The 21,111-nt window shown below is 56.0% G+C and overlaps 1 protein-coding gene across 1 annotated transcript; it reads left to right on the top strand.

Annotated features, from left to right (window-relative positions):
• Positions 1-1,039: 1,039 nt before the first annotated feature.
• Positions 1,040-19,497, top strand: SFRP1 (secreted frizzled related protein 1). The gene is made up of 3 exons (XM_027781105.2): positions 1,040-1,841; positions 8,088-8,165; positions 17,419-19,497. Exons 1-3 carry the CDS (start codon positions 1,316-1,318, stop codon positions 17,739-17,741), a joined length of 927 nt encoding a protein of 308 aa, XP_027636906.2. The 5' UTR covers positions 1,040-1,315; the 3' UTR covers positions 17,742-19,497.
• Positions 19,498-21,111: the final 1,614 nt, after the last annotated feature.

Below are 21,111 nucleotides of genomic sequence, written 5' to 3' on the forward strand. Positions count from 1 at the left end.
AGTCGTCTCCCCAGCAGGGCTGTGCTGTGCCAAGCATCTCCTGCTTTGTCTCCGAGCGGGATGTACAGCTGTGCTGCAAGCTGCTAGGCTTGCTGTGGTGTGGCTCCCGCTGCGAGAAGGTGCCAGTCGCTGCACGAAGCTCTGGACCCATGGCAGGCAGCACTGCTGCCCTGCTTTACACGTGCCCTTTACTTGCAGAGGGTGGTGAGGGACTGGCACTGCTGCTGAGGGAACAGTGGATGCTGCTGTTGCACAGCTTCTGCTTCCCTTAGGACTGGAGCCAGGTTTCCCAGGCGTGATACCTCTTTAAGAAACAGACCAACTCTTTCTTTCTCCGGGGTTTGTATTTTTTTTGGTTGGGTTTTTTTTGGTGGTGGTTTTTTTTTTTGGTGGGTTTTGTTGTTTGTTTGGTTTTTTTTTTTGCAAATACCACAGTTTTTGTTGGAATTTGTCCACAGGGAAATGAGGTCTGCACGGCCCAGTTCAGGTTCTCAGAAACATCTGCAGCCTTGCAAAAGTTTCCCAGGAGCGCCTGGCTCTCGCCGAGCTGCTCCGCCTCGGGCGCGCTCCCTGCCGCGGCCCCGCGGCGCTCGGGCCGCCCACGAGGGAACCAGCCGCGCAGGGCGACCCTCACCCGCCCACGCCCGGGGTCTCCCGTTGCCCCCGAGCCCCGGCTAGTCGCCCACGGCACCGTTCCGGCGCCCCGGGGGGCCAGGGCTGCGCGGCGCCTCCCTCCGGCCTGCAGCCCGCGCTGCAGGTGGCGCGGAGAAGCGCCCGCTCGGGCGCCGGGGCCGTCGGAGCCGCGCCGCAGCCTGCGGGGCAGCCGCTGCCCTCCCGGTGCCCGCCGCGGTGCTCCCCGCCGGACGCGGGGGCGCGGCGCCGTCGGGGCCGGGCCGGGCCGAGCGGGGCGGGCCGGGCCAGGGCAGGGCGGGATTGGCTCCCGGGGCCGCTGATTGACACCGGAGGGCCAGCGCGCGGCGGGCGGCGCCGCCCTGATTGGCTGCCGGGGGCTCACAAACCCGCGGCGCGGCGCGGCGCGGCCAGACCGGGGCCGGGGCCGGAGTGGCGGCGGGAGCGGGCAGCTCGGCTCGGCGGGGCAGCGGCGGCTGCGGGCGCCCCACGGGGGTGGGTGGGCTGCCGGCGGCGGGCATCGAACGGAGGGGCAGCGAGTCGGCGCCCCGGGCAGAGGTGGGGGCCCCGAGCAGGGCGCATCGGCGGGGGGCGCGGGGGAGGTCCCCGGCGCGGCCGCCGGCAGCGGACGTCGGGCGGGGAGCGGCGATCGGCGCCGTCGGGGCCACCGTCGGTGGTTGCGGCGATGGGTGGCAGGCGGGGGGCCGTGCTGCGGGCGCTGGTGTCGCTGGCCGCCGGGCTGCTGGCGTGCGGCGGGGCCAGCGAGTACGACTATGTCAGCTACCAGTCCGACCTGGGCCCCTACCCCGGCGGGCGCTTCTACGCCAAGCCCCACCAGTGTGTGGCCATCCCTGCCGACCTGCGGCTCTGCCACAGTGTGGGCTACGACAAGATGGTGCTGCCCAACCTGCTGGACCACGAGACCATGGCTGAGGTGAAGCACCAGGCGAGCAGCTGGGTGCCGCTGCTCAACAAGAACTGCCACATGGGCACCCAGGTCTTCCTCTGCTCCCTCTTCGCCCCTGTCTGCCTGGACCGGCCGGTCTACCCGTGCCGTTGGCTCTGTGAGGCCGTGCGTGACTCCTGTGAGCCTGTCATGCAGTTCTTCGGCTTCTTCTGGCCTGAGATGCTCAAGTGTGACCAGTTTCCCCAGGACGATGTCTGCATTGCCATGACGGCCCCCAACGCCACCGAGGTCTCCAGGCCCAAAGGTAAGGCATGACCAGCACCGCAGCCTTGCTCCCAGCACTTTTCTCTGAGCTGGTGGGGCAGGTGTTAGCACAGGCGGGGGCCGTGTGGGACTGACGTGGGTCTTGCAGCAGGAGGAGGCTCACCTGAACTCTGCTTCTTGGCAGCAACCCTCCTCCAGCCTGCATGCACTCTGCCGGCGCTCCTGTCCCGCGGAAGGCAGGACACGCTGCCAGCTCCTCACCTCTGTCTCAGAGCTGAGCCTGGGGTCAGACAGTGCCAGGGCAGGGAGGGTGCGCAGCACTGTGACCCCCCACACGGCGCCAGGGCTGCGCTCCAGCCCCTGATGGACCAGGGCTTCCACCCTCCGTCCTCCAGGCACTGCACCGCCCTGGCAGCCGTTTCTCTCCCCAGCACAACTCCTTCACTGCCGTTCTCGGCAGCAGTAGGACGTGTGGTCCCGCATGGCAGAAAGCACTGCCTGAATGGAGTAAGTAGTGACAGTAATCCTGGGGGGGGTACCCGGCTTCCCACGCAGTCCTGCGGTTGGAGTCTGGACAGCCGGGGGCTGTGTGTGTGGTGGAAATCCAGCCCTGCCCTCCCAGGTGGGCTGCCCACTGGTGATGGGGCAAGAAGCTTCTCAAGAAACAACTGGGGAAAGTGGATGTGGTTCTTGGTTGTTTCCGTTACGCCTGACAGATCTGTTTGGTGCCAGACTGGATTGTTTGTGTGAGTTACAATGAGTCTGGCTTGTTGCTGAAGACTTAAAATAAATACTACTTTGGCGTTCCGCATCAGAATGCTTTGGAAGGCGGGTGGGAGGGGTGTTTGTAGAGGGAGAAGGCAGGGGGCTATAAAAGAGTGCAATGCTTTCCTGTGTCTGGAGCTTCATTGGAAGGGATGGGCACTCCTGATTTCACGGGGAGTGCAGGCGCTCAGGAGGAGCTGAGGGATGGGGGAGCCACACGTAGGGCTGAGCCGTTGCGGTGGCTTCTGCACTGTGTCCGGAGCTCTCCCGGAGGGAAGGTCGCTCTTCGCAGTGGCAGCTCGTGTGCAGTTACCTTTACAGACAAAGGCTTTATGCTGTGCTCAGCTGGGAGCCCTCGTCCAGCCTGCTGGGGACCATGCAGTATTACCCGCTCGTCTGTGTTCAGGGAGCCCCTCAGCTACACGGCAGGAAGGGAGTGCATGCTGCGGCAGACGGGTGACACCCTGGGGGCGTCCACGGGGCATGTGGAGGGAGCCCAAGAGCGACAGCTGGAGTGGCACTGGAGCAGGACTGGAGCGGGATGGGGCGGCCGCTGCGGGCAGGCAGGGAGGGACACCGGCTCGACACCTGCCACGGCTGTACAGGAAACCTCTGCTGTGTCTTGGCAGTGGCATCCAGAGGCAGGTGAGGTGTGAAGCCTGTGCCGGGCCGGGGGTGAGGTTTGGCTGCTCTCGCTCCCAGGGACCCAGCCTCTCCCTGCACGGCACTGATGGCAACTCAGCTATGCTGGCTTCTTCGCCGTGGCTTGAGGTTACTGAAGTGATTGCTGGAGGAAACTCTTTGTTTTCCAGGAAGGCTCTAAAATCATCTGTCCTGTGTGAACCTAGACCCTTGGTCAAGACCGCAGCCGCGTCCTGTGATGTGGGTACAAAGGTTGCTTTTATTCCCCAGGGACCTGCAGCCAAGCGTGCTCCTGGGGCAGGTGGGTCTGAGCTGCTGGCTGTACAGCTGCCCCTTCCAAGGTCCAAAATGGAGTTTGAGCTGTTTGCTGGTCATTCATTTTAGAGATGTTAATGACCCAAGACGTGGGAACAGTCTTCTAGATGAGCAGCATCTGCTGAGTTTTCCCTTGTGCAGTTTAACAATGAACTTTCTGATCACCTTTCAGATCTGTTTTGACAGCAGCACTGGGGTGGGACATTACTGGCCTTCTAACGTGCCCATCAGCCCAGTATTTGGGTACCATGCTGTCCTTCACAGGCATCACTGAAATGACTTTATTACAAGGAATTACATAAGGTTTGAGTCCTTTGTGGGTCTGTTGCTGGTCCTGTTGGGGGTACAGAGAGGCCTCGTTCTGCACAGGCTTTAGGGTGTATGAACTTGTTCTTTGAATGTAAATCAGAGCTGGGTGAGTATTGCAGTCACACAGATAAACCAGTGTCTGCTAAATGGCTTCACAAAGCCTATGTCCCAAGCACTTTTAAATGAGCAATTTGTTTGCAGGAATGTTTACAGAAAATCTGTCTTTTAAATTGTTGTGCAAATGTGCCTTCTCTTCAGCGTTCAGTGGAAAGTACATGTCCCCTGGCTGCTTGAAAGTGTTTCAAGAGGAAACTCTTGCACAAGCTGCAGCTGAGCCCCAGCAGCTCCAGAGGTGTTGGGGCAAGCTCTCTGTGCCCATTGCACTGGTTGGGGCGCTTCCCTGTGAGGGGACAGGCCACCTTGCTAGAAAACACCTTCTTCAAGGTGAGAAGGCTGGCCCCCCTGGCAGCCTTCTGGGCTGGACCTGCTGCTCTTAGGTGTGCCAGTTACATGACATTAATGCTGGTTTGTGGCATATTCTCCTATGAATAGCCTTTGGCTGGTGAAGCTCCGTGTGCCACATACGCTGTGCCCTGGGATGCTCGTGCCTCAAAACAGCTTAGAGTGAACAGAGCAAACAAAGTTAATTATGACCACTGGTGTAATGTAAACCAACGCAGCCAGGTCTCCTGCACTGGTGCTCCTGCTTCCGTGCTTCACAGAAGATTTGTGAGCAATGCCAGGGACTGGAGCCGGTGAGGTGCCCGGGGTGCTTTGGCTGCAGACGAGGGGTGCCTCTAGGTGAGTGCGCTTCTGCTGCTGTGGTTCAGCCCTTGTCCTGGTGCATGCGGGTCCTTCCCTCCGCTGGGGTCGCTGCCACTTGAGACCCTGCCTGCAGTTTGCGCACGTTTTCCCTCAGCACCAGCTCCTGGAGCCCCTTTGGTCTTGGGCACTGGGGTGTGTTTCCTGTTGATTCAAAGAGGGTCAGAACCCAGCAGTGTCCCCCATTTTCTCTGGGCCCTAATAAGAATGAACCCTTTCAGTGTTTTTTCCCCATTAACACCTCGAAATTGGGATTTGTTTCTGCCTCTCAAAGAGCTGACCTGCTGAATTCCTTTCTGCTTAAGCACAAGGCGGTAAAGCCTGCAGGCCCACAGGATGCATCAGGGGAGTTGCAGATTAATATAGCATTACACATTCCTTCTCCTACCCCTAGAGTAAGCTGGCTCTGAAGCCAGGCATTAGCAAATGGTCAGCAGGGGAAAAGCGAGCTGGAAGCAGGCTAAGGTTGTGCTTGGAGCAGAGCTGTCATCTGCAGAAAATGGGCCTTAGCCGAACCGCAGCAAGCTAGGGAGCAGGGGGCTGTGCCACGGGGTGCTGTGCGCCTGCTGCCGTGGCTGCCTCTGGGCTGCTGCAGCGGGGCTGCCTGAGCCCGGGGACCCGCATCATGGCCGGGCTTCTTGTTGGCTCCTTCAGCCTGGGCTTGTGCGAGAAGGGGAAGGTGAGGTGCTGGATGGTGCTGTGGGCTGGAGGACGTTGGCTGTGATGCCTCAGCAGGGGTGGGAGAGCAGGCAGTTTCGGGATAGTTGTGGCTCCACAGAACAGCAGTCTTCCTGGGGTGTGGAGCTGTGCAGGAGCTGACTGGGCCCCTGGCATTCGTGTTCCTGACTTGGTGTGATAAGGCGTCCCATAGGAGAGAAGCGTTTCCCTTCCCCTTGGCATGGGACAGTGTCCCTGGGCAGCGGTGCAGGCAGGGCCATGCTGCAGCAGGGCTGCGGGAGGCCGGGCTGGAGGGTGCTCCCTGCTCGTGGAGCTGCCCAACATGCAGCTGGGCTGGGCACTGGGTGCCTGCTGCTGCTCACCAAGCCACAGGGGTCGTCCTGACACGGGGTGGCATGCCAGGGGCTTTACCCTGGCACAGGGCTGTGGCAGCCCGGCAGTGCAATGTGTGCGTGGGTGAGGCTGCAGCTGGAGCTGTGCTGGACCGCTGGCAGTGCTTGCCCTGCTTGGGCATCAGCAGGGCTGTGGGGCAGCATCCCCTCTGCAGCGAGAGGCGCGCCAGCTGCGGCTGGCAGGGGTGCGCCATGTGCTGGAGGGGAGCAGGGTGGGCGCGCTGCCCCTGGAGGGGCTGCCCAGGTTGGCCGCAGCAGCTCCAGCCTGCGCAGGATGCTGCTGGCTCCAGGCCCTTGGCGAGGCAGGGATCCCTGCCATCCCGGGTGTGCCGGAGCGTTCCCAGGGGCTGCTGTAACACAGCTAAAACAAAGCTTGTGTTTTCACAAGGGAGCAACGAGGTTTTTTTTCCTTTAGTTGCCTGGAAAGCTCCTAGGGTGGACTGCTTAAAGCAGCAGTGGCTTTTAGGGTGTTTGGCCCGTGTAGGCTTGGCCAGTCTCTCAGCATACACTTTGGCTGCTGAGGCACATTTAAGTGCTTTGCACACTGGGATGTGCAGAGATGAGCTAATGCGTGGCAGGTAGCCCCTCTCGCTCCTGAGGGTGGTCCCCAGCACAGTAACTAACTCCTGGCGTTGCAGCAGAGACAGACCACTGGGGCTGTCACCTTCCTGCAAGCATCCCCTCTCCCTCATCATGAGCTCATTAAATGTGCAGCCTGGATGGAAATATTCTGACTGATGATTTTAAAAATAAAGTGCTGGGGACATCATGTCCCCAAAGGCCGTCTTCTGCCTGTGTCACTCTATGTGAAGACTGTAAAAGTGGCAATTGCGTGCTAGTTTTTTGGAAGGGGAGGTTGCCCCCGTGATGGTGGCTCTTGCAGGTATGGAGTGCTGGGAGCAGGACCAAGTCAGGTGTCAGGTGCTGGGAAGGTTGCCTTGTGACTTGCACATCAGGGTGATTGGAAGGCCAGTTGCTCTGCATGTGTAATTAATAAAGACGTGGTGCATGACCCCAGGGATTAGCATTTGGCACAGAACAGATTTGGGGAGGGTGGGTGAGAGGGGAAGAGCAAGCCACAGAAAGCAAATGTCTTGCCTGAAACCCTGTGTGGCGTCTGTGACTGAGGAGACTCAGCTCTGTGGTTGGCGCGGGTCGTGGCTGTGCCTCCCTCAACGGCTGTTCTGGCTCTGCACCCCTCTTTTTTGGAGACCCCTCTGTTTTTTTCTGTCCAGCCATGCTGCAGGTTTTGCTGGCCTGGCTGATGGCTGTGAAGGGGTGGGCACTCTGTCTGCATGTAGGAACCAGCAGATGTTTTGCTGCAGCACTGTCCCTGAGAGGAACTCCCTTGTGTGGGAAAGAGCCCTCTGTTCTGCTGGACCAGGAACAGAAGCAGCATCTCCCAGCTCAATAAATTTGTCCGCCAGTAGCACAAATCTGCGTCTGTGCTGCTGGGTGGTCTCCACTCTGGCTGGAGATAGAAACCTGGAAACAGATTTTTTTGTTCTCTGGGTGAAGCGAGCTTTCCTCCCATGATGGTTCCCGATGAAATCTCCTGAGGAGGATGTCATGCCGCCTCTCCCCCCACCCCCCGCAGGCCTGTGGTGTAGCTGGGTTGAAAACAAAAAAAGAGAAGATGTCCGTTCTTGGGGCTGTGCTGGAGTGGCTTCTGGAGGGGGGCAATGCATGGGAGAGATGTGTGGGTCCATCAACAACCCCTGCCACTCTGGGGCAGGGTGGGATGGAGGGAGGCGAGGCGTGCATTGCCATGCGATGCCTGGGCAGCCTGCAGGGTGGTCCCTGGCACCAAGGGGAAACCTGTGCTGAGCTGGGCCGTGCCAGTCCTGAGCCGCCCTGAGCTCTGGGGTAGCTCCTGGCTGGGGCAGCCCCTTGGTGCCTGAGCCATCCCTGGGGAACCGTGTCCCTGCCATGCCGAGGCTCGGGCACCGCATGCCTGCCTTGGCACGCCGTGGGAAGGGCACGTCAGTGGGCTGTGGGCCATGCCCTGCAGTGAGTAGTTCCCCTCAGCTGAGTGCCTGGCCCTGAAAACTGCTCTCCGTGCCAGCGCTGTCCTCTCACTCTTGGCAGCTGCCTGCCCCTGCCTGTGCCCGGCCTCGGGGCCACTGGCAGTGCTGCAGCGGGGTTGGCAGGAGGCTGCCCGTGGTCAGTGCTGCCCTGTGAGCTGGTGGATGGCTCCTGACCCCTGGCAGGTTGTCATCCTGTGGGGCTGGGACCTGGGACGCCCATGGCAGGGTGCCTGGGCATGTGCCCCCCTCAAGGGCAGTGGTCTGACAGCACAGGCAGCCTGGCTCTGTGGTGCTTCTTGAGCTGGCTCCTCACCACCTCTTCTCTCCTCTTTCCAGGAACGACTGTGTGTCCCCCTTGTGACAATGAGATGAAGTCGGAGGCCATCGTGGAGCACCTGTGTGCCAGCGAGTTTGGTAAGGAGGAGCACTGGGGGCATGGGGGGGCTTTCCTGGGGACCACAGGGCAGCGTGGCTCCTGTGTGGGCCGGATCCTGGACCACTGCGTTTCCCTGCCCGCTCCAAGAGCAGTGTGGCCACACTACCCGTGGGCAGCTGCTGTCCTTCCCCAAGGCAAGGCCACTGTGCCTCTAGATGTCAGTGTCGGTGCGCGGAGGCAGGCGACAGGATGGGTCTGGCCGTGTCCGGGACGGGACTGGATGCGTCTAGGATGGGTCTGGCTCCTGCAGCCGAGCACACCCGGGAACCGGGACAGGGGGACCGGGAAGGCAGGGTCCTGGCGGCGGTGCCTGTGTTCCTGCATCGCCTTGGCCACAGAGCTGAGCATCCCTCCTGCCTTGCCTGGTGAAGCTCCACTGGGGACGAGGCCGGAGCGTGGGCTCACCTGTGGAAGCAGCAATGCTGCAGGCTGCGAGGCCCCACTGCTGCGAGCGGAGTGCCAGATGGTGTTGGTCTGGAGTCTGGCGATGGAGCAGAGGTGGCAGTGCCTGTTCTTTGGTGAGCTCGGTGGGGTTCATAACTTAACCCTGGTGTTCCTGTGCCCATGTGTGCTTGCAGGAATGACGCATAGCATGGACCCTTATTCTGCTTGCAATCATGCAGGAGCAAACCAGCCTCCTCCTTCCTGACTGCTTGTGCTGCTGGGTTTCTTTTTAGCAAAAGTTACGCTGCTCTTGTCAAGTCTAGGTGTAAAACCCCAAAGCCAGTCTTGTTCTAGCTAGGGCCAAGCAGTGAGCTTAAAAAATGCAGAGCTACTTGAAAGCTGTCTCCTAAATATATTAGGACTGAGTAAGTAAGTCAGGCAATCATAGGTAAACAGAACTTCATTTCAAAAAAAAAAGGTATTGCAGAGAAAAATATTAGCTTTCTCAGATCAAACTCAGAATTAACTGGTTTTGACATCCTTGCTGGTGTATGTAACTTTCCCGGAAGGTTATTAAAGGCATATTGAACAAGGTGTGCATTCCTTGGGGATTAGCACTTGAATGCGCCCTGTGCCAAAGTGTACTATGCAAACCCAAACCAGCTCTGCATGCTGGTGTATTACCCTTTCTGCTGGAAATGAATTCTCAACTCTCCTGCAGACTTGGTATGCCAAAAGTCCTAAGTTCAGCACAGACTTTTTCTAACAGGGAAAAGCATCAACAGGAACACCCATGTAATAGTTTCCCAGGAATGTGTGTACTTCTGCCTGCATCGGGTAGTGGACACGTGGATTCGATGTGATTGGGGAGCCGGGGGTGCTGCTTGCCCGGTTGTTGGGCTGAGCACTCGGAGGCGGGTGAGCTGGTGTGTTCTGAGCTCAGTCCCGGGCAGGCATGAGATGAGGGATGAACAGGAGCTGCCTCTGCCCCACCATGTCCATGGGGTGAGACTGGAGAGAACTTCCCAGTTGGCGGGGGGAGAGCGAGCAGCCTCTGGGACCAGTGCACCTGGTTTGGGCAGGGGCCGGTGCCTGGGTTTGCAGTGGCACAGAGGCATCGCCCCAGCCCAGAGGCTCTGGGCTTAGGGACCCCTGTCCTGCAGGAGGAATGGGGGGCACCAGCTGGGTGGCAGCAGCGGCTCCCTTGCTGACAGGTCACTGCAATACCTGTCGCCTCCCCGGAGGAGCGCGATGAGCAACCCAAGGCAGCGTCCTGCTGGTGGGCAAGTGCTGGGGAGGGAAATACAAGCTTAACCGCATGCTTGTCATCAGCCTAAGCTGCTAAATATTCTCCTCGTGCTCTGGGACAGTTACACAATGGAAAGAGGAGGCCAAACCAGAAGTATTCACAGCCTTGGTGGAGCGGCTTGTGACATTGGCTTGCCCACAGAATAAGTTGGTCATTGGGAAATTTTGTGGTGACAGCATGTAGAGGATGGAAGTATTTCTTGGCAGGTGGCATCCTGGGTAGGGCTGTGGCTAGTGGCCAGAGACAGTGTTACTGTGTGCCACGAGCAGCAGAGGTCATCAGACTCAGTTGTGGTGGGAACTCACTGGCATGGATTTTCAGTGGTGTAGGCTTCATGCAGCTGCATTTGTTGTTTTCTTCCTTCTGTCACTGTGCTTTCCCTCCGCCACCCAGGAGGGTTCTGCGTGCACGTAGTGCTGCCTCCAGACGTGCCCGGTCTGTAGCCAGCTGGGGAGCTGCAGCAAGGGGAGAGATGTGACTTGTGTCTTGCCTGTGCCCTGGAAGTGAAGGCAGTGCAGGGGTGCTCCTCGGGATGTCCCAGTGGTGGAGAGCAGCCAGCAGAGGAGGCATTGACTTCTGGAAGTTTTCTCAAAGCACAGTGCGTGGCCCTTGGATCTTTGTTTAGTCTTGGGGGGTTATTGTCATGGGGTGATTTCTCAAGGAGAGCTGTTTATCTGGCACTAAAATAAACTCCCAACCCTTCAGACTGAGGTTTCTCATGCACATCCACCAAGGTAAACACTGGCAGCTGAGAGGTTACAGATCTTCATCAAAGCCAGACACATACAATAAATGTTTAAACTAATGTGTGCTGCACAGGGCAGCTGTTGGTGGGTCCTGTGCTGATTCCCGCAGTAATGTTACTGTGGGTTTCACTTGCATCCCGGTGGCTCATTACAGACAAGATGCAAGGAGCACTTTGCCCACCGCTGATATGCAGACGTGCCAGGGCAGGAGGTGGCTGTGTAATGGCCCTGGGAGCGATGCCAGTCTCGAGGACAGCAAAGGAAGAGAGCTGCATCCAGCTGTGAACACAGGAAGGCTGTGAGGAAAAGCGACCTTTCTTCCCTGGCCCAGGAGATGGCTTGGGGGTCAGAGGGGTTCCAGGAGCCTGCCAGCCTCATGGGCCAGCAAGACTCTGGGTTGACATTTGTTTGAGCAGTGGTGAATGTGGGTTCCCAGTGCTGGTTTGGGGCATCGCCGCTCCCAGCTGGGCTGCTGGCAGCTTGGCAGCTCCTCAGAGCCATGCAGCTCTGGGGTGGCAGCATGTCTTGCTGGCCGCATGGCTCTGGCTGGGGCTGGCTGTGTGATAGCCGCACTGTGGGAGTGGTGTGCGCTCCTGTACCTGCAGCGAAGTGTTCAGCACTGTCTGCCTGCTACTGTGGCTGTCCTGCTTGTAGGTGGAGGGGACCTGGGTCAGCACTGCCGGAGGCACTTGGAGGTTAGCTTCTCCTTTCTTTATTTCAGCAGCATGCAGGAGCTGCCTCCTCTCTTCTCTGCCCCGACTCTCTCCTTGGAAGCACGAGCCAAGTGCCCCTAGGAAGGGGGGAACATTTTTGACCCAGCATCTCTGCATGCAGCTCCCAGCATTCTACCTCGTTTGCTGCTCATTTCCTTGCTGTAGCAGCAGCCTCCCGTCCCTGTGGTATGCAGCAAGGTCCTGTTGCACCTCTGGCTGTGCGAGTGCTGCTCCACGCCTGCCTCCCTGGGTGCCAGGGCTGGGAGTGGGCAGCAGCAGTGTCGCCTGTGGCTTAGAGCGGGGCTGTGGGAGTGCAGAGCAGGGGGTGTCAGCGAGTGGTGCAGGGATCCTCACCGGGGGCACGGACCAGCCTGGGGGGCTGGGCCGGGTGTGCAGCATAGGTTTTGGGGCAGCTCTGGTGTGCTGGGGCAGCAATGGGTTGCAAGATGAAGTGCGAGGTGGCCCTCCTGTGCCCCCACAGCCGCCTCCCCCAGCTGCCCTGGGCTGCAGCCAGGGTTTGTTTCTTGCTCCTCGTGCAGGCTGGCCTGGCCCTGGAGTTCATTCCTCTGTCTGTTTCTCTTGGTGATTTTATTTATTGTTTCTGCCCTTTCTCTGGGGTCTGAGGGGATCCTGCTGAACAGGCTTCTCTCACTGCACTGGAGACTGCAGTACAATCAATACATGCTGTTTATTTTATCCCGTGACTGACAGTTCCTTGCCTGCAGCCTTCTCCTGTTACAGCCCTAATGTGTCTTCTGGCAGGTTTCCTCCTGAGTGATTTCTAAAGGAAGGAGCAGTGAGGCCAAAGGAACAGTAGAGCTTTCCCTTCTCTCATATTCCCTTCCCTGCCCCTGAAGTGCCGGTGTGAGGCCCCTGCCCATGCAGGCAGGAGAACAGCAGGGATGGCGTCCCACTCCCAGGCTGCTGCGTGCTGAAAAAGAGGGACTGGGGGTGCCGGTGGGGCACAGTCATGGTGGGTGCATGGTGGTGGGCAGTGGGCAGGGTGCAGGGGCTTGGGCATCACAGCGTGTGGCCAACCCAGGTACAGCAGCCCTTGGAGAGGCAGAGAGGGTCCCGGAGCCCTGGTGCTGGTGTCAGGGAAGGAGGGCGCGTTGCCCTCAGGCGGCACTTAGTTGGTGCTCCCAGTTTGCCTGCGAGACTGCGTTTCCTCTTTCCTCACGCTGGGACTGGAAGTTGGAGCTGTAGGGACATCAATAAGAATTGTTTGGAGTGATGAAATGTGAGTTGTGCTTTGTCAGGCTGGACCCCGACCAGCTCTGTGGGGCCTTCGCTGCTCTTGGAGCTGCTGCTGCCAAAAGTAATTTCACTCTGAGTGAGCAAACACTTTCATATACCCTGTTTCGTATTAGTAGAAATAAAAAAAGACATTTTTATATCTCCAGCACTCCTGGTCCTGCTGGACGATGCCTTGGGAGAAGGAAGGGCTGGTTGATGCTGCGGTGTTGCATCAGGAGCAAGGATGCTGGGGGAAAGCTGGCCGTAGCTGCCGGCTGGTGCCTGCAGGCACTTTGAAGGAGTCTCTGTGCTGTTTGAGGGCAGTTCAGCTACATCTGATTCTCCTGCTGGCAGCTCGCTGTGGCAGTGGGCAGTGTCTGCTGAAAGGGTCTGTGCCGGTGCTGGCTCTCCCAGCCATGGCAGTGCTAGTTGAGTGGCTTGTGCAGGGGCAGACAGCAGCTTTTCAACGCTAGGGCTGAGCAAGGGCAAGTGTGGCTTTAGCACTCTGGGAGAATTTTCTGCTGTTGGAAATGGCATAGCTGAGAGCTGTTGTGTCCGGAATTAAATCCTGAAATTTGCCTTTGTTGTGTTTTGTCTTTTCCCTCCCAGCCTGACTAATGCTTTCACTTCTGTGTTTGCTGGGAAGAGCCTTTGAAGTGGGTGGCTGGATGCCGGCATGTGCTGGAGGTCTCCTGCCACGACTTGCCTGCAAGCAGATGTACCAGCAGTGCTCTCAGGGAGGATGTTTTGGGACCACGCATTGTGTGAAAGTAAAACCTCTCCTGGTGCCGTGCAGCAGCCCACTCTGCCCCGAGCACCGCACACCCCAGGGCACATTCGCTGCAGGAGGGGGAGACTCCTGCTTGGCCAGTCCCTCATGGCAGGGAGGGTTGTCCCTGTCCCCAACCCTGTGGGCACGGCTGTCCCAGCAGGGTGCGCAGCGTCCCTGGGGATGCTGCTTACCTCCCGCCGTGGCACCAAGGGGCTGCAGTTCTGGTGCTGTGCTGTGCTGGACCTGGCACTGCGTCTCGGCATCTTGGCAGTGCTGGTGATGTCGTGAGCAGAGCTGAGACAACGTGTCCTGGTGTAAATGCCACACAGCTGCTTCTCCCCCCACAGTGGGACAGCAGAGTTGGTGGTGGTGAGGAAGTGGAATTTGTGGGTTGAAATACAGTTTAATAGGAAAGAAACAGAAGCGAAAATAATAATGATAAAAGAATTAGAATATACAAAACAAGTGATGCACAATGGAGTCGCTGATGCCCAGTCAGTTCCTGAGCAGCAGCCCCCAGCCACCTCTCCTCCTAGTTTGTACACTGAGCGTGATGTCGTAGGATGTGGAATATCCCTTTGGCCAGTTTGGGTCAGCCGTGCTGGCTGTGTCCCCTCCCGACTCCTTGTGCCCCCAGCCTGCTCACTGGTGAGGTGGGGTGAGAAGCTGAAAGGGCCTTGACTTAGTGTAAATGCTGCTCAGCAACAACTGAACCAGCAGTGACCAACGTTAGCCCCATCCTAAATCCAAAACACAGCACTGTACCAGCTACTAGGAGGAAAATTAACTCCATCCCAGTTGAAACCAGGGCACAATGCCTGTCTGGAAAGACCTTTCCTGGTTTTATGGCTGGTCCTGGCTGCAGCCAGCCAGCAGCAGGGGACGGGGCTGCTCTGCCATCCCCTCTCTCATGGTATGGCTGGGAGTTGGCTCCTGGTCCCACTGGTGCTCCCGTGCACAGGAAGGTTCATGGTCTCTGCAGCCCCGGAGGCTGCTGTCTGCCTGAGGGAGCTCGCAGTGGAGGGAGCAATGGCTTTTCCCTGTGAGCGTGTCAGCCAGCATCTTCAGGAACACAGTGGATGCTTCAGTTGACAGGAGCTTGGATGAAAGTGGAAGATGTTGAGTGTGTTGGGTGAGGAGATGTGCCTGCAATGTAGTGAGGGAGTGTGAGTGGGATAAGAGGTTGTGCTGGAACATGTGTCACATGAGAGCAAAGGGGAGGACAGGCTTGCGGCTGGCATCTTCCTCTGCAGCAATGCAGAGCTGCTGCAGCGTGTGGGGTGGCATGGGTCGATGCTGCAGCAGGTGCTATGGCTAATGCTGGGGCAGTCCTGCAGCTGTGGTGCAGGCTGCAGCTGCTGGGCTGGGTGAGCTGCATGCGCTTGCAAGCTATGAATAACCCTCCAGGTCTCTTCCTGGGGTCAGCTCCCTCCTGGCAGTGACAGCTGAAGGTTTAGTCTGTGCGAGCAAGCGTGTCCTGGGGTCTCGGGGACAGTTTCGGCTCTTCTTCCACTCAGCACTGAGATGGATTTGGCGTGACACAGAGGGAGAGGAAAGGCCAGGGCTCCCAGGGAGAAAGCTGTTTGCTTTGGCGGCTCGGCCAGATCATGGAGCCAAGACTCAATCCATCCTGCTCCAGCCTTTTCCCCACTGCCTGCCTGCTGCTGGGGCGGCAGTGTTCCCAGGGCCGGCGGAGATGCCAGGCGAGCTGCAGCAGCAGCAAGTTGCACAGTGGTTCCCCCCTGCCAAATCCTTTATGTTTTAAAAAAGCCACAAGCCAAGGGGATGCCTCCTGCTGTGTGGTGGTGTGCTCTCAGAGCTGGGTGTGCAGCTGGGAACAAATGTGCCCTCAGACAATGCTTTCCTGATGTGCATGGAAAATGTTAGAGCTGCATGTCCAGCCCTGCCACTGCGAAATGTGCCTTTTGTGCCCCAAAAGCGGGTCTGAGCTTAAGGAACACAGCCCAAGTAGGGGAGCAAGGGGGGACTGGGAAGCCAGATGTCTTTTTTTTTTTTTTTTTAAATTTTGGTTTGGTTTGTTTGTGTGACTCCTTAGTCCACAGCAAGGCAGCTGAAACTCAGTAGTCCTTGGCTGCATTTTGCCTGGGTAGCGCTGCAAACTCCCTGTGTTGCTGATGACCAGAGGGGCATAGCTACTAGGAAGAGCAGAGTCCTACGCAGACTATTTGCACCCCTTGTCAGCCTCCTTGTTGGTCTTCCTTGGTGTTATCTGATCTTGATTCTGTGTACTGCTTTGCACAGGTGAGGTTTGGATGAGTTTTTAGTTCACATCTGGATTTATGGTTCACCTGGGTGGCTCCCATGCTCCCTGAACCTGCATCGTTGGCTTGCGAACAGATAACTGCTGCTGTGCACTCCCACGGCACGGGATTACCAGACCCTCTTTGTCTTCTGTAGACTGTGATACTTGGAGTAGAACAGCAACTCTGCTAGCTGCCAGGTTGTTTTCTTCCTCTAGCAACAAGGATCTACAGCAATCGCAGCAAAGCAATTTGCAAACAAGCCATTTTGAAAAAGCCTCTTATTACTGGTGTTATGCTGTTCCTCCTGCACTGGAAACCAGTGTGCTTAGTGCAAGAGTTCAAGGTCAGAATGGATGAAGAAATTGAGGTTCACATTGAGGGATGCTGCTGCTGCCCAATTAACGTCATGGAGCTTAGAGCTGCCTGAAAACTACTTGCTTCGTTTTCCAGATTTGCAAACTGATCTGATTCAGTGTCTTTAGCTCCTTAAAGTGTGTCTCTTCAGGTCCTCAAACATCCTGAATTTGGAAAACAGATGGGATGAAAATTTCACTTAAGTTTCCAGTGCTGGATTACTTTCTTGTGCAGTAACAGTGTAACATGACAGGGCTCTTGGCATACACAGCAGGTGTTTCTGGCACATGGGCAGATAAACACTGTTGCCTCTGTTGCCAGTGCAGTGGCTGGGAGCCCGAGGGCAATACAGACACTGCTGCCTTCTTGGGATTGTCGTCGTGCTGTCCTGCTGCCATTTGTGTCTGGAACAGTGAGCAGAGTTGCCATCCAGAAAGCAATGTGTGTTCATTGCTACAAGTTCCAGCAGAGCAAGACTTCAAGGAACGGTGCTGTGGGGATCTGTCTCCCTGCCAGAGCCAGAGGCTTCTGCATGCTGTCTACTGCACATGCTCCAAGAGTCAAATGAGAGGGGACAGCAGGCAATTAATCACCTATTGGAGCACTGTTTATCTGCAGCTCTGAAGTAAACTCCCAAATGATGGAAATATGTTAGTAATTTTTGGCCATATGTGCTTTTCCCCAAAAATGAGGCAGAGCCAAATGGCACAGAACTGATACTTTAATGTACAACACATTTTCATCATTTTTCCCATGTATACTAAATTCCTTTTCATGGTTGTGGCAAAGGAACATTAATTTAATTTTTTATTCTGGTTGCGATTAGCTCAGGGAAAATGCTGAACCCGAAGAGGAAAATACTTTCCGTGGAAGTTGTATCAAATTAACTCCCCTTATCGTGGGGAAGGTGCAGGCGTGCGGCTGCCTCTGGCACCGGCTCCCAGGCTTCGCTGCTGGAACATGGAGGTGTTTGGTGCTTGGGAACTTGTGTCGAAAGCACCTAAGGGCTGGGAGTGACTGCAAACAAATGCTTGAGAAGCCAAGTTGACCTTTTAAATAGCCCTTTCAAGAGTCTCTCCATGCGCCTAGAGCAGGGCAATCACCTTGTTTACTCAGCTAACATTTTGCTAGCAAAGAGCATATCACTGGCTGCAGCAGCCTCCCTCTCAAACTGAAAGTGCCCATTGTGCTTTGCTGGGGCAGGGGAAACGGAGAGATCAGTGTTTTACCTTGATGCACTCCTGGGCACAGCGATGGCTCTGCTTCAGGTGCGAGGGTTGGTGAGCCAAGTCATTGCCTGGGGAAGCTGCCGGGGGGGGGAGTGGGTCACTGGGCATCTGCGGCTGGGCAGGGCATTGCTGCCAGGCGGGGACACGGGTGGCCCTCAGCCTTGCTTAGCAAAGGCTGCTCAGCAGTTGTTTTGTTTTTCCCCTCTCTCTGGCTTGTTTTTCAGCTCTTAAGATGACCATAAAGGAAGTGAAGAAGGAGAATGGGGACAAGATGATTGTCCCACGGAAGAGGAAGGCACTGAAGCTGGGGCCCATCCGGAAGAAGAACCTGAAGAAGCTGGTGCTGTTCCTGAAGAATGGGGCTGACTGTCCCTGCCATCAGCTGGACAACCTGGGCCACTACTTCCTCATCATGGGCCGCCAGGTGAAGACCCAGTACCTGCTGACGGCCATCTACAAGTGGGACAAGAAGAACAAAGAGTTCAAGAAGTTCATGAAGAAGATGAAGTCTCCTGACTGCCCAACGTTTCCGTCCGTGTTCAAGTGATGCGGTGGGCGGCGGGAGGGCCACCACCTGGACCTCACGCAGCCCAGCATGGCGGCTCGGTCTCGCTTCTCTGCAGTGGGGATGCTGGAGCTGAGCCCTCCTCCTCCCTCATGTCCTCGGAGCTTTCCTTGCCGACCCCAGCCCTCCCACCTCCCTGCTGCCGGCATCTGCCTGATTGCCCAGGCGTGCGGGCATGGCGCGCGTGCACCAGACAGTCGCTGAGGTCACACACAATGTACATCCGCAATATCCAAAGACCTGTTGCTGTATGGATATGTACATTCATTTAAATAGCAGCTGTCAGGTAAAGAGGGCAAGCAGAGGGGTGTCGAAAGATTACACGCTTACAAAAAGGACCCTTGTGACCATGTTACTCCTGTCTTTGTAGCTGCAGGATCACCCTAAATTAATTCCTGTTTGAACCTGAGCCGGCCAGTTAGAAGGATATCCCATCCTCACTATAAAAGTTAATAAATGAGTAGTGGAGAGCCCGTTACAACCTCCTAATAGCTAATTGCCCTCACTGTAAAAACATCCCGTTGTAGTCTGAACCTGCTTAGTTTAAGCCTTAACCCTGGGGGCCTTGTCCATACCTTGATCGGCTGAACTGGGGAGCCTTCCCGTACCAGCATCTCTTGTAACGTGTCACTGGGACGCCTGCCCCGGCCCCCGCCATACCAAGCCGAGCTGCCTGAGCCCCGTTCGATGGCCTCGCGCGGACCCCCAGCGCAGCTGAGTGCCCCCCACCCGCACACCTCCTGCATCAGCCTTTCGTGGCAGAGTTGCTGTGCACGTGTGGCTGGTGCTGCTTGTGCCCAGACATGTAATTCCATTTTAGCCACATGAAAATGCATACTGTTTGCTGGCCAGCCCAGCAGCCCGGGACTCCCCATCAGGGGAGAGCTCGTGGCCAGCTCCACCAGCTTGTGTCACTCCCTAATTTTACCAGTGATATTTTTATAGTTTCTTCAGGCTGCTGGCAAAGTACCCGATTGCAGAAGGCCAAGGACTTGTCCCTATGGAGCACCGTGGGAAATGCATCATCTCTGCCTTTCCCTCTTTGCGGCTGCTGTGGGACCTATCGGTTTCTAGGTTTTTGTCTGTTTGATGTGTGACAGCTTGGCTTTGTATCGTTCTGTGGGTTGTTGGTTTTTTTCCCTAATCAAAATGTCATGTTCATATGAGGTGAAATAGTTTATGAAAGACAAAGAACATTGCATCCAAATGATTACATCTATCGACTAAGCTGAAATTAATTATTCTGTTAATTGGACAAGTTCTCTTTTCCATAGACCCATATTGCTCCACGTTAATTATACTATCCTGCTTCTATTCAATGTTCTCATCAATCACTATTACTCTAAGAGAATTAATATCTTGCAATATGAGATAATCCTGTTGTATTGCAGTTAAGTGAAATAACAAATCCTCGTTTTTGAGGTTTAAACCAACCCCACTCAAAGCTGGTAAATTAATTATTTTTTACCTTGGGAGTGCTGTTTATTCCCCACATGGGGGCAGAGCCACAGACTTGATTGTAGAAGAATTCCATGAGGAAGCCAAGCGCACTGAGGAATGATGTTTCACAGCTAACAGAGAGATGCATTTAGGACATGAACTCCGTAGAAAGTCCCACTAGGTCGTCTTAGACCACCATTTGTAGTAGTGTCGTTTTTTTGTTGCAAAATTAATCATTTTAGATAATGTGCTTTATCAGTGAATTAAAGAAATAAATAAACCATGGGCTTTAACATCACGGATTGATGAGGTGAAGTGGTGGGGAAGGCTGGCAGATCCAGCCTGGTCAGAAACAGGTCGTGACCTGGAGTCAGGACCTGTTGAGGTTATCTTAGAGCCCTGCAGTGGCGGTGCCCGGCGAAGCCCCGTGGGGATGGGGCAGGGGCCCTCTGCCCCCTCCCCTCCCGCTCGCCTCCTGCAGCGAGCAGCAGCGCAGGAGAGTTGGTTGTGCATGAGAGGGATGCTTAAACCCTTAACTGGGCTGAGGTTTTCATGCTGTCACCCGGGCTGCTGGTGGGCATCCTGTTGGCCACCTCTAGAAACCTACCGTGTACCAGGCTGTGGATTTGCTGTTTCAAAAACACACATTTCAACAGGGAGCATCTGATCAAAGAGCAAGCAAGTTCACATGTGCTTAGAGCCGTTTTCAGCCCTTGGCAGCCTTTGCTGCTCAGAAAGCCTGATTTCCACCTGTGAATCTTGAGCCTGAGAGCTTGAATCCAGAGGCAGGTAAAGTGAATAGGGCAGTGGCTTTTCCTTAATACAGAGTGTGAAACGATGTCCACGAGTTTGTCAATACCACTGGTGCTTTTTTTCTGCGCAAGTAGTTCAGAAAAACCAGTAGTAGGAGAGAGCCCACGAGTGATGTGTTTTGCTCTTTGCAATTGTGTCGCGCCCCATCCCATGGACTTGGCCAGGCCTGCTGGGGAGCCTCTGCCTGCGGTGCTCGTGCATCCCAGGACGTGAGGGATGGCAGCCCTGGGGTGGCAGATGTCACACCAGGACTGTGCGATCCTTCAGGCTGCGTCCTGGGGCTGAAGAAACCCCACACCTTGGAGCTACCCATGGGAAGAACAATTTACCACTGTAATTAAGTACTTAAAGCATAATATGATTGAATGTTACTAATTGCTCTATCAGTTGCTTCAGACACCCCTCTGACCTCATGTATTTGTGCTTGGAAGGCCAATCAGAGCTGCTGAGCAGACTGGCACGAAGTATTTCAGACATGATATTTTGGACATTTCCTTGTGTCTGGAAAGTGATTTTACCATTCTCTTGCCAAAATGCTTTGTGATCTGCCAGCTGCTCCTACATGGACCTATTGGGTGGGTTGACTGGCCATCACTCCGCTTCCCCTGTGCTCTCTTGGTATTTGGAGGCTTTTGATAAAAATAGCAGCACTAAAAGAAATGTGTTTGATATAACATCATGTTGTAGGCAGTTATGTTTCAATGTAACTTTAGATAATTTAGAAAAGTGTGGCAGATGAGAGGGGACTGTTGTTCTGTTTGGAAGTTCTGAGAAAGAGAAAATGTAAAAGAACAGTGAAAATTGGCACTGTGGAGAACAGCCCTCTCTGGCAGCAAAGAAAAGCATGAGGTTTTCCATTACTGTCAGGCATGATTTTTTTATTTCTAGGAGCATTCTTGCACCTTTTAAAGGCTGACAGATATATCCATAGGAAGGCAAACGTAGAGTCAGTAGGAGGCAGGTACCAGAACAACAGCACCAGGAGGAGACCCTGCATGCGTGGATGAGTTTGGAGGAAAGCAGGGTCTGGTGGTTGCAGTGTGCGTGCCCAGCGCCAGTGAATGCTCCTGCTGCAGAGGCGTGGATGTGCGCTGCCTTG

The sequence above is a fragment of the Falco peregrinus genome, chromosome 17, assembly GCF_023634155.1.
Source record: "Falco peregrinus isolate bFalPer1 chromosome 17, bFalPer1.pri, whole genome shotgun sequence".
In the NCBI taxonomy this organism is placed as follows: domain Eukaryota; kingdom Metazoa; phylum Chordata; class Aves; order Falconiformes; family Falconidae; genus Falco; species Falco peregrinus.

Bases quoted from the DNA above. Each gene is read 5' to 3' on its own strand.
- SFRP1 (XM_027781105.2), top strand. From the start codon at position 1,316: ATGGGTGGCAGGCGGGGGGCCGTGCTGCGGGCGCTGGTGTCGCTGGCC. The intron at 1,842-8,087 runs GTAAGGCATGAC...TCCTCTTTCCAG, and splicing joins CGAGGTCTCCAGGCCCAAAG to GAACGACTGTGTGTCCCCCT. The intron at 8,166-17,418 runs GTAAGGAGGAGC...CTTGTTTTTCAG, and splicing joins CCTGTGTGCCAGCGAGTTTG to CTCTTAAGATGACCATAAAG.